At 42.6% G+C, this 13,334-nt stretch overlaps 1 protein-coding gene across 2 annotated transcripts in view; it reads right to left on the bottom strand.

The window, feature by feature from the left end:
• The window catches only part of API5 (apoptosis inhibitor 5), a 37,461-nt gene extending 26,784 nt beyond the window's left edge, over positions 1-10,677 (bottom strand). For both annotated transcript variants that reach the window (XM_082845758.1, XM_082845759.1), the window contains exon 1: positions 10,118-10,677. In XM_082845758.1, the coding sequence (XP_082701884.1) occupies positions 10,118-10,186 (69 nt within the window). In that variant the 5' untranslated portion in view covers positions 10,187-10,677. The remainder of the gene's footprint in view (positions 1-10,117) is intronic.
• Between the last annotated feature and the right edge of the window lie 2,657 nt (positions 10,678-13,334).

The raw sequence follows: 13,334 nt of genomic DNA, 5'->3' as shown, positions 1-13,334 counted from the left end.
GAAGACCTCAGACCTCGAAAAGGCAAGAAACTCCCCATGTACCTGGGTAGGGCAAAAGAAAAAAGTTAAAACAGACCCAAAAGAATAGGGACGGGACCTGCACCAGTGGGAGGGAGCTGTGAAGGAGGAAAGGTTTCCACACACTAGGAGCCCCTTCGCGGTCGGAGACTGCGGGTGGCGGAGTGGGGGAGCTTCAGAGCTGCGGAGGAGAGCATAGCCACAGGGGTGTGGAGGGCAAAGCGGAGAGATTCCCGCACAGAGGATCGGTGCCGACCGGCACTCACCAGCCCGAGAGGCTTGTCTGCTCACCCGCCGGGGCGGGCGCAGCTGCGAGCTGAGGCTTGGGCTTCGGTCGGATGCAGGGAGAGGACTGGGGTTGGCGGCGTGATCACAGCCTGAAGGGGGCTAATGCACCACGGCTAGCTGGGAGGGAGTCCGGGGAAAAGTCTGGACCTGCCGAAAAGGCAAGAGACTTTTTCTTGCCTCTTTGTTTCCTGGTGCGCAAGGTGAGGGGATTAAGAGCACAGCTGAACGGAGCTCCAGAGATGGGCGCGCGAGCCGCGGCTAACAGCGTGGACCCCAGAGACGGGCATGAGACGCTAAGGCTGCTGCTGCTGCCACCAAGAAGCCTGTGTGCGAGCACAGGTCACTATCCACACCCCCCTTCCGGGAGCCTGTGCAGCCCGCCACTGCCAGGGTCCCGGGACCCAGGGACAACTTCCCTGGGAGAACACATGGCGAACCTAAGGCTGATGCAAAACACTGACCTCTGCCGCCACAGGCTCACCCCGAACTCCATACCCCTCCCTCCTCCCAGCCCGAGTGAGCCCGAGCCCCCGAATCAGCTGCTCCTTTAACCCCATCCTGTCTGGGCGGGAACAGACGCCCTCAGGTGACCTACACGCAGAGGCAGGGGCAAATTCAAAGCTGAACCCCAGGAACTGTGAAAACAAAGAAGAGAAAGGGAAATGTCTCCCAGCAGCCTCAGGAGCAGCGGATTAAATTTCCACAGTCAACTTGATGTACCCTGCATCTGTGGAATACCTGAATAGACAACGAATCATCCCAAATTGAGGAAGTGGACTTTGGGAGCAACAATATATATATTTTTTTCCCTTTTTCTTTTTTTGTGACTGTGTATGTGTATGCTTCTGTGTGTGATTTTGTCTGCATAGCTTTGCTTTTACCATTTATCCTAGGGTTCTGTCTGTCCATTTTTTGTGCTTCTTTTTAGTATACTTTTTAGTGCTTATCATTGCTGAATTTGTTTTTTGGCTTGGTTGCTCTCTTCTTTCTTTCTTTTTTTTTAATTACTTAAAAAATCTTTTTTAATAATTATTTTATATTTTAATAACTTTATTTTATCTTATCTTCTTCTTTCTTTTTTCTCCCTTTTATTCTGAGCCGTGTGGATGACAGGCTCTTGGTGCTCCAGCCAGGCGTTAGGGCTGTGCCTCTGAGGTGGGACAGCCAAGTTTAGGACATTGGTCCACAAGAGACCCCCCAGCTCGACTAATATCAAACAGTGAAAATCTCCCAGAGATCTCCATCTCAATGCCAAGACCCAGCTCCACTCAATGACCAGAAAGCTCCAGTGCTGGACATGCTATGCCAAACAACTAGCAAGACAGGAACACAACCCCATCCATTAGCAGAGAGGCTGCCTAAAATAATAAGGCCACAGACAACCCAAAACACACACCAGACGTGGACCTGCCCACCAGAAAGACAAGATCCAGCCAAATGCACCAGAACACAGGCACGAATCCCCTCCACCAGAAACCACACACAACCCACTGAACCAACCTTAGCCACTGGGGGCAGACACCAAAAAAACGGGAACTATGAACCTGCAGTCTGTGCAAAGGAGACCCCCAAACACAGAAAGTTAAGCAAAATGAGAAGAGAGAGAAACACACAGCAGATGAAGGAGCAAGGAAAAAACCCACCAGAACAAACAAATGAAGAGGAAATAGTATGCCTGAAAAAGGATTCAGAATAATGATAGTAAAGGTGATCCAAAATCTTGGAAATAGAATGGGGAAAATACAAGAAATGTTTAACAGGGAACTAGAAGAACTAAAGAGCAAACAAACAGTGATGAACAACACAATAAATGAAATTAAAAATGCTCTAGAAGGGATCAATAGCAGAATAACTGAGGCAGAAGAACGGATAAGTGACCTGGAAGATAAAATAGTGGAAATAACTACTGCAGAGCAGAATAAAGAAAAAAAAAATGAAAAGAATTGAGGACAGTCTCAGAGAACTCTGGGAGAACATTAAACGCACCAACATTCGAATTATAGGGGTCCCAGAAGAAGAAGAGATGAGCAAAGAAACTGAGAAAACATTTGAAGAGATTATAGTTGAAAACTTCCCTAATATAGGAAAGGAAATAGTTAAGGAGTCCAGGAAGCACAGGAAGCACAGAAAGTCCCATACAGGATAAATCCAAGGGAAGTCCAGAAAGCACAGAAAGTCCCATACAGGATAAATCCAAGGAGAAACACGCCAAGACACATACTAATCAAACTATCAAAAATTAAATACAAAGAAAAAATATTAAAAGCAGCAAGGGAAAAACAACAAATAACATACAAGGGAACCCCATAAGGTTAACAGCTGATCTTTCAGCATAAACTCTCCAAGCCAGAAGGAGTGGCAGGACATATTTAAAGTGATGAAGGAGAAAAACCTACAACCAAGATTACTCTACCCAGCAAGGATCTCATTCAGATTTGACGGAGAAATTAAAACTTCTACAGACAACCAAAAGCTAAGAGAATTCAGCACCACCAAACCAGCTCTACAACAAATGCTAAAGGAATTTCTCTAGGCAAGAAACACAAGAGAAGGAAAAGACTTACAATAACAAACCCAAAACAATTAAGAATATGGTAATAGGAACATACATATTGATAATTACCTTAAATGTAAATGGATTAAACGCTCCAACCAAAAGATACAGACTGCCTGATGGATACAAAAACAAGACCTGTCTATATGCTGTCTACAAGAGACCCACTTCAGACCTAGGGACACACACAGACTGAAAGTCAGGGGATGGAAAAAGATATTCCATGCAAATGGAAATCAAAAGAAAGCTGGAGTAGCAATTCTCATATCAGACAAAAAAGACTTTAAAACAAAGACTATTACAAGAGACAAAGAAGGACACTATATAATGATCAAAGGATCAATCCAAGAAGAAGATATAACAGTTGTAAATATTTATGCACCCAACACAGGAGCATCTCAATACATAAGGCAAATACTAACAGCCATAAAAGGGGAAATCAACAGTAACACAACAATAGTAGGGGACTTTTACACCCCACTTTCAACAATGGACAGACCCAAAATGAAAATAAATAAGGAAACACAAGCTTCAAATGATGCATTAAACAAGATGGACTTAATTGATATTTATAGGACATTCTATCCAAAAGGAACAGAATACACTTTCTTCTCAAGTGCTCATGGAACATTCTCCAGGATAGATCATATCTTGGGTCACAAATCAAGCCTTGGTAAATTTAATAAAATTGAAATCATATCAAGTATCTTTTCCAACCACAACACTATGAGACTAGATACAAATTACAGGAAAAAATCTGTAAAAAAATACAAACACATGGAGGCTAAACAATACACTAGTTAATAACCAAGAGACCACTGAAGAAATCAAAGAGGAAATCAAAAAATACCTAGAAACAAATGACAATGAAAACACAACGACCCAAAACCCATGGGATGCAGCAAAAGCAGTTCTAGAAGGGAAGTTTAGAGCAATACAATCCTACCTCAAGAAACAACAAACATCTCAAATAAACAACTTAACCTTACACCTAAAGCAAGTAAAGAAAGAACAAAAAAGCCCCAAAGTTACCAGAAGAAAAGAAATCATAAAGATCAGATCAGAAATAAATGAAAAAGAAATGAATGAAACAATAGCAAACATCAGTAAAACTAAAAGCTGGTTCTTTGAGAAGATAAACAAAATTGATAAACCGTTAGCCAGACTCATCAAGAAAAAAATGGAGAAGACTCAAGTCAACAGAATTACAAATGAAAAAGGAGAAGTAACAACTGACACTGCAGAAATACAAAGGATCATGAGAGATTAATACAAGCAACTATATGTCAACAAAATGGACAACCTGGATGAAATGGACAAATTCTTAGAAATGCACAACCTTCCGAGACTGAACCAGGAAGAAATAGAAAATATGAACAGACCAATCACAAGCACTAAAATTGAAACTGTGATTAAAAATCTTCCAACAAACAAAAGCCCAGGACCAGATGGCTTCACAGGCGAATTCTATCAAACATTTAGAGAAGAGCTAACACCTATCCTTCTCAAACACTTCCAAAATATAGCAGAGGGAGGAACACTCCCAAACTCACTCTACAAGGCCACTGTCACCCTGATACCAAAACCAGACAAAGGTGACATGAAGAAAGCAAACTACAGACCAATATCACGGATGGACATAGATGCAAAAATCATCAACAAAATACTGGCAAACAGAACCCAACAGCACATTAAAAGGTTCATACACCATGATCAAGTGGGGTTTATCCCAGGAATGCAAGGATTCTTCAATATATGCGAATCAATCAATGTGATACAGCATATTAAAAAATTGAAGGAGAAAAATCATATGATCAACTCAATAGATGCAGAGAAAGCTTTCAACAAAATTCAACACCCATTTATGATAAAAACCCTCAAGAAAGTAGGTATAGAGGCAACTTACCTCAACATAATAAAGGCCATATATGACAAACCCACAGCCAACATCGTCCTCAATGGTGAAAAACTGAAACCATCTCCACTAAGATCAGGAACAAGACAAGGTTGCCCACTCTCACCACTATTATTCAACATAGTTTTGGAATTTTTAGCCACAGAAGTCAGAGAAGAAAAAGAAATAAAAAGAATCCAAATCGGAAAAGAAGAAGTAAAGCTGTCACTGTTTGCAGATGACATGATACTATACATTAGAGAATCCTAAAGATGCTACCAGAAAACTACTAGATCTAATCAATGAATTTGGTAAAGTTGCAGAATACAAAATTAATGCACAGAAATCTCTTGCATTCCTATACACTAATGATGAAAAAATCTGAAAGTGAAATTAAGAAAACACTCCCATTTACCACTGCAACAAAAAGAATAAAATATCTAGAATAAACCTACTTAAGGAGACAAAAGAACTGTATACAAAAAAAAATTATAAGACACTGATGAAAGAAATTAAAGATGATACAAATAGATGGAGAGATATACCACGTTCTTGGATTGGAAGAATCAACATTGTGAAAATGACTCTACTACCCAAAGCAATCTACAGATTCAATGCAATCCGTATCAAACTACCACTGGCATTTTTCACAGAACTAGAACAAAAAATCTCAGAATTTGTATGGAAACACAAAGACCCCGAATAGCCAAATCAATCTTGAGAAAGAAAAACGGAGCTGGAGGAATCAGGCTCCCTGACTTCAGACTATACCACAAAGCTACAGTAATCTAGACAGTATGGTACTGGCACAAAAACAGAAATACAGATCAACGGAACAGGATAGAAAGCCCAGAGATAAACCCACACATATATGCTTGCCTTATCTTTGATAAAGGAGGCAAGAATATCCAGTGGAGAAAAGACAGCCTCTTCAATAAGTGGTGCTGGGAAAACTGGACAGCTATGTGTAAAAATATGAAATTAGAACACTTCCTAACACCATACTCAAAAATAAACCCAAAATGGATTAAATACCTAAATGTAAGGCCGGACACTATCAAACTCTTAGAGGAGGGCTTCCCTGGTGGCGCAGTGGTTGAGAATCTGCCTGCCAATGCAGGGGACACGGGTTCAAGCCCCGGTCTGGGAAGATCCCACATGCCGCGGAGCAACTAGCCCCGTGAGCCACAATTACTGAGCCTGCGCGTCTGGAGCCTGTGCTCCGCAACAAGAGAGGCCGCGATAGTGAGAAGCCTGCGCACCACGATGAAGAGTGGCCCCCACTTGCCGCAGCTAGAGAAAGCCCTCACACAGAAATGAAGAGCCAACACAGCCATAAATAAATAAATAAATAAATAAAATTTTTAAAAAACTCTTAGAGGAAAACATCCTTAGAACACTCTATGACATAAATCGCAGCAAGATCCTTTTGGACCCACCTCCTAGAGAAATGGAAATAAAAACAAAAATAAACAAATGGGACCTAATGAAACTTAAAAAGCTTTTGCACAGCAAAGGAAACCATAAACAAGACGAAAAGACAACCCTCAGAATGGGAGAAAATATTTGCAAATGAAGCAACTGACAAAGGATTAATCTCCAAAATTTACAAGCAGGTCATGCAGCTCAACATCAAAAAAACAAACAACCCAATCCAAAAATGGGCAGAAGACCTAAATAGACATTTCTCCAAAGAAGATATACAGATTGCCAACGAACACATGAAAGAATGCTCAACATCATTAATTAGAGAAATGCAAATCAAAACTACAAAGAGATATCATGTCACACCAGTCAGAATGGCCATCATCAAAAAATCTACGAACAATAAATTCTGGAGAGGTTGTGGAGAAAAGGGAACACTCTTGCACTGTTGGTGGGAATGTAAATTGATACAGCCACTATGGAGAACAGTAAGGAGGTTCCTTAAAAAACTACAAACAGAACTACCATATGACCCAGCAATCCCACTACTGGGCATATACCCTGAGAAAATTGATACAGCCACTATGGAGAACAGTATGGAGGTTCCTTAAAAAACTACAAATAGAACTACCATACGACCCAGCAATCCCACTACTGGGCATATACCCTGAGAAAACCATAATTCAAAAAGAGTCATGTACCAAAATGTTCATTGCAGCTCTATTTACAATAGCCAGCACATGGAAACAACCTAAGTGTCCATCATCGGATGAATGGATGAAGAAGATGTGGCACATATATACAATGGAATATTACTCAGCCATAAAAAGAAATGAAATTGAGTTATTTGTAGTGAGGTGGATGGACCTAGAGTCTGTCATACAGAGTGAAGTAAGTCAGAAAGAGAAAAACAAATACCGTATGCTAACACATATATATGGGATCTAAAAAAAAAGAAAAAGGTCATGAAGAACTTAGGGGCAAGACGTGAATAAAGACACAGACGTAGTAGAGAATGGACTTGAGGACACAGGGAGGGGGAAGGGTAAGCTGGGACAAAGTGAGAGAGTGGTAGTGTATATATGGACATATATACATTACCAAACGTAAAATAGATAGCTAGTGGGAAGCAGTCGCATAGCACAGGGAGATCAGCTCGGTGCTTTGTAACTGCCTGGAGGGGTGGGATAGGGAAGGTGGGAGGGAGGGAGACGCAAGAGGAAAGAGATATGGGAACATATGTATATGTATAACTGATTCACTCTGTTATAAAGCAGAAACTAACACACCATTTTAAAGCAATTATACTCCAATAAAAATGTAAAAAAAATGTTCTTCAATAGGCTATATAAAAAAGCAAGCAGATATTCCTAATTAAAAAAATAAAATAAAATAAAATAAGAGGAGTACTGACAGTAGCAGAGAGGGCACTCCCTTCAGTGGTGGCTCTGTGAGCAGCATCTGCGGTACTCAGCTCTTTTAAAAAGGGCGAAAATCAAAATAAAGTTAGAAATAAGTTCTAGATTAAGAAACTCAAATATGGTTTCAGAAGTGTCCAGATAGGTACCCGCCAGGAAATTTAAAGTCTTGACTGTAAATCTTAACAAGGTGACATGAAAATCTGGCTGTGCTACACTATGAATGTAAATATTTTTTTCTCTCCTTAAAAAAACGTGAATGGTGTCCCTTCCGTTAAGTTGGCTCTTGCTTTTGTTAATTAAATTCACATGCAGTATCTTGACGCTCAATACACCTTTTTGGGTGAGCAGTTTTAGGAATTTTCTCTAAAAGGAAAGAAGTATTACACAATAGAGCAGAATTAGTTGGCATTACGGTTTAGTCTAGCTTCAGTTCTCCCAGAATTCACTGTTTGAGGCTGAGCAAATCACAACCTTTCATCACCCAAAGATTTTTTTTCCTTATTTAGTTGCTTGACAATTACAGTGTTATGAAGGTACTGATTACAGTGTTATGAAGGTACTGATCTCCCATCACCTAAGGGAACCGTGCTAAAATTTTACTGCCCAGAAGTCTGGTACATGGTAGGCACTCAAGAAAACATACTGAATAAATGAAATTGTGGGTCCTCATGAAAGTCTGCATAAAAGGGTCCCTCCTGTTTTTCACAAAATTCTGTCTCCTAAGCACTCTTCCTAAATTAAAAGCAGATTTTTGCCTTGAGAAACACTACTGACCTCTTGAGAGAGAACTCTGAATCTAAACTGGTATTTATAATTAAAGACAATATAAGAGGGAAATGAGAGCAACTCTCCATTATTCATAGAATATAAAAACTCCCATTTGGCTTCTATTTGCTCTAACATACTATAAGTAGGTGGCTGTCAACCTTTATCCTACTCCAGCAAAAAATGAGGGAGGGGTTATGGGCCAGCACTCTGCATACAGTTTCAAGGTTTCCCTAGAAGATTCCTGAATCACCTCTTTGGGAGAGCACCATATACAAACTGACTTGAGAATCACTGTTGTACCTTTTATTCCATCCCCTCTGCTGATGTGCAACAAAGTCAATTTCAGGGAGAACAATTGGCTACAATCTCCCCCAACTCAGTCATAATGAATGAAACTATCTTCACTACTAGTTCTCTATAGGAACAAGGACAACAAACTCAAACTGAGTGACCGTAAGTTTTTCCCACCTTGCCTTAATCGGCAGAAAATGCCTCCTTCACAGCCAACTTAACACACACACCCTACATACATCTACAACAGACTGACTGTCAGTATATATTTCTCATTGATGATGTCAAAATTTCATACTGAAATGAAAACGTGCAGGGAAGGAAAACCAACATATCTGAAAATGGTATATTCACAATTCTAGATTAAACTAAAATAAGGTCCCAACATCAAAATTTTTTTTTGTTCGGCTCAGAAAGGTTCTACCTGAATGTCTGGAAAAGGGGATGGGAGAGGTAAAGCCACAGCTTTGCTCATGTTATCAGACTCTAGGATCTGCCACTCACTACTCCAAGAGATGGGTAAGCAGAAGAATCACATGACGTTCTAGGCACTGAAAAGATACAGCATGGGATTTCCAACAACAATGGTCAAGATTACCGCGGGGAGAGCCTGGTTCTTTTCCCAAGAAAACACACAACCACTTGTCAATTCCTCAACTTCAAAGGACTCCAGTACTTGAAAATTCACAAAGAAGCAATGGCTCGTACAGCCAATTCAACACTTGCCAGACAACTCTATTTAAAACTGCACTCTCCCCCAACCCCCCCTACGGCCCTGTTATATTTTCTTCACGACACTCTTCATTGGGGGAAGGAGGGGAAGCATCTCTCTTTCTTATTTATCGCTAGTCTCCCTCACTAAAGGTGCTTTCTGGGAGCGCATGTGTTTTTCTGTCTCGTACCTCCAGCGCCCGGCGCAGAGCCTGGTCCATGACAGGCGCTCAAAAAATGTACTGAATAATGAAATCATAAGCCCTCGTTAAAGTCTGGACGAAAGGGCCTTTCTGTATTTCACAAACTTCTGTCTCCCAAATTCTCTTCGTAAATTAATTGCAGATTTTTGCCTCGAGAAAGACATTTTTGACCTCTCGAGGACTCTCAATCTAATCTTCCAAGGGACTGAGCGCCACCGAAAAGGAGAAAAACTTCAGTGGAATCTGGAGGACAAGGCTTGGAAAGAGACTGAACGGGGCGGGGACGGGGGGGCTGAAGAGGCTGAGCTGGGAAACGCCACGGTGAGAAAAGGCTAATCAAGGGAGGCAGAGGAGCCTGGAACCCGGGGACCGCGCTCTCCCTGGTGAAGCCCGAGTCTGCATTCCCGGCGAGGGGCCCACCCCGACGAAACAGCCGGGGCGGCTGGGAGCCCGCGGGAGGGCGAAGCAGTAGCCCCCGCCGGCCCAGGGAGCGCTTTCGAAAGGCCGCAGAGCGCCGGGCCCCGCAGGCCGCTAGGGAACTCACTTGGCCCACTTGCTCCGTGGCATCGGCTAAGATGCCATAGTTGCGGTAAAGCTCCTCTACGGTCGGCATGGTGAACGACAAGCCCAGGGCCTGTTACTGCTGTCTTCGTCGTCGCTGGTGCCACCGCCGCCTCCGAAGTTCTCCTAGCCTGCGACCCGCACTATTACGGCTCCAGCTGCCGCCAGTGCCGCCGCCAGTCACCGCGCACGGGACAGCTCCTCCCCCAACGTCCACGTAAAGACGTGCGCGTCGGGAGCGGCCTTCTTTGACTGCCAATGCGCCACCTGCTGTTTTATTGCCCTCTAGCGGTGGGAGGTGCAAAAAGCGGCAAGGACGATTGAACTAGCTCATGCCTTTTTTTTTTTTGGAAGGACTGTGCCTGGCTAGGAGATCTTGGTGCGGGTTGGAGGAAAATACAAAGCTAATTGCGTTTCTGCCCTTAAAAGACCTCACGTTGGCCAGAAAAGTGATTTTACGGGGAGAAAAACAGAATGAGGAATGAGAGTGCAAGCTGTATGGGAAGTCATAAACTCTATTTACAACTGACTCAAGGAAGGTAACACAAATCTGTGGCAATTGGTTCAGTGTTGCTTTTATTATTTTTTATTTTGGGTTTTGTGGTTTTTTTGAGCAAAAATCACTCAGTTGTCATTAAACAAACAAACAAACAAAACTCAACGTCCAAACAAAACAGAAAAACCCAAAAAACAAAAAAAACTTCTGTCCACCAGGCTAAACAGGTCTAGGAGTGAAATTTGCCCTACTGGAAAAGTTTATCTTTGCTTGCTGCCAGAGTAGAGTTTGGGCCACCTGATTGTGTCTAATAACCAAGAGGGTAATAAATAACTGAAACCATATATACTTACTGATAAGAGTCTGCAAGATACAAGTTTAGATGAAAAAAATGGAAGTTGCAAAACAGGTATAAAAAGATTACATTTTTATTATAAAAAAAACCCCAAAGCGTACAAAACAAAGTTATGTGCATGTGTGTTCATATTGAAATGTCAAGATTGAAACGTCAGCTGTAATAGATGGTAAATTTCAAAGCCAGATTCACTCGTGCAGAATATATGCAGGCAATGGTTACAAACCAGTTCCTTGGGTCTTGTACTCCTCGTTTAGATTAAGGGTATTAAAAAAATTAGGTAGTAGAAGGAGAGGGATTGGTGAGGGTGTTTTTGGAGAGAGATCTTGTGCTTGTGAGCAGCTTGGGGCAACTGTGACCTCGTTCCCTCAAGCCTGGGACCATACTGAGGAGCCTGAAATGTAATCCCTGTAGTTGGAAGACACGAAGGGCTGGTGCCTGACGTATGCCTGAAAAAGCTTGAGTTACCTGTGGCAGCAGAGTGCAGGTGGCCATGTTGGGATCTACCTGCCATCCCAGACTTTTCCTGGAAACAAGGGGGTCAGAGGGATTCCCTTGTACCAGAGATAGGCTTGTAAAAGAGAGAGAGAGGGAGAGATTCTGGATCCATTCCAAGTCCTGCTTCAGGGGGCATCTGTCTGAGCATGAGAAATCCCCCACGACAAGAATCAGTGGCAACAGAAACTGTGTGACGTTTGAGGGCAGCACATGAGCACCTCATGGGGGTCACAGTTGGGGGTCACCTCTGAAGGTCCCACAGAGTGGCCTATGGAAAAGACCTAGTCTCTACCAACCTGAGAAGGCATGTAGTACTGCACATGTACTAACGTATCCTCTCTTCTCACATCCCCCTCTCAAAGCATATGCCCAGAAGGGCTTAGAAACTGCTTACCAGGTGGGGTGGGGAATAAAGAGCAGAAAGGCAGGATGGGAAGCAGGTCCCAGATGGAGCAGAGAAGATATGATTGTAACTCAAGTTTAGAGTTTGGGTTCACATGTGAGAATGGACATTTTAATTTCTGAATTGAGGACTATTTTTTAACTAAGAGCAAGCAGAAAAGTTATGGATCTGCCAGAATTTCTCTCTAGGATCCGAATGAGATTCCTCTACTTCAATAAATTTTAAAGAGATAGTGAAAGACAAATAACAAAGGCAAAGACAAATAACAAAGGTGTATTTGGATCACATCCGCTAAGTTAGGTATTCAATGAAGTGTTAGGTGTATGTGTAAAAATGGGGAAGTGGTGGTGAAGTGGTTGAGAATCTGCCTGCTAATGCAGGGGACACGGGTTCGAGCCCTGGTCTGGGAGGATCCCACATGCCGCGGAACAACTAGGCCCGTGAGCCACAGCTACTGAGCCTACGCGTCTGGAGCCTGTGCTCTGCAACAAGAGAGGCCGCGATAGTGAGAGGCCCGCGCACCGCGATGAAGAGTGGCCCCCGCTTGCCACAACTAGAGAAAGCCCTCGCACAGAAACGAAGACCCAACACAGCCATAAATAAATAAATTAATTAATTAAAAAAAAATGGGGAAGTGATCTGGGGCAGGAAGTGAGGCTCTAGATTTCTTAACTAACTAGGGAGTTTGTAAGACTGAAAGAAATAATTGAGAATGCCTCCCTAAACTAAAGAAAGTCTGTTTCATCTGAAGTATAGCACCTCCTGCAAAAAGCTTTGTATGCACTCTATACAGTGCAAAAATGTTTCATAAATACCGTCCACCCTTAATCATCAGGACGTTTACGAGTTTGTGAATAACAGCGATAAAGGTGCAGTGGAGGCTGAAGCTGGTCCCACCTTCCCAGCTTGGATTGATTGCCAACCCTTTGGGGTTTCCGTGGGTGGAGAGCCCAGGAGGGAGGGAGGGAGGGAGAGAGCAGCTGAGATGATGTAGCAGTCCCGGCTGACGATAATGGTAATGAGAGCCACAAAAGTGATAGCTAACATATTGAGCACTTTCTCTCTGTTTTTCCTTGTGGGATCTCCCTCTCTCCCTTCTGGCTCGTGAAGAAAAGGTTTAATTCTGTGTCACATCAGAGAGGTCAGGAGGTTACATAAATTTCCCAGAGTTGCTCAGCTAGATTGGTAACAGAAGTGGGATTTGAACCCAGATCCATCTGACTTCAAAACCTGAGCTCTTGGACTCTACAGCTTTATATATCTTTCCCACCATCCTCCATTGCAGCAACCAACTGAAGCCCGTGAAGAAAAGTCTTCCCTCCATTAGCTTTCCCTTCACGGACAATGAACAGATTCTGTACTTCTTTATTCCCTCCATGTTCCCCATTCATTAATCAAAACAGGTAGAAATGACTACTGTGTGCAAAGTGATACAGTTGGTATTGGCT

The sequence above is a fragment of the Leucopleurus acutus genome (assembly GCF_964270905.1).
Source record: "Leucopleurus acutus genome assembly, chromosome: 8".
Taxonomy (NCBI): Eukaryota; Metazoa; Chordata; class Mammalia; order Artiodactyla; family Delphinidae; genus Leucopleurus; species Leucopleurus acutus.
This window is presented reverse-complemented; position numbering and strand designations above follow the sequence as displayed.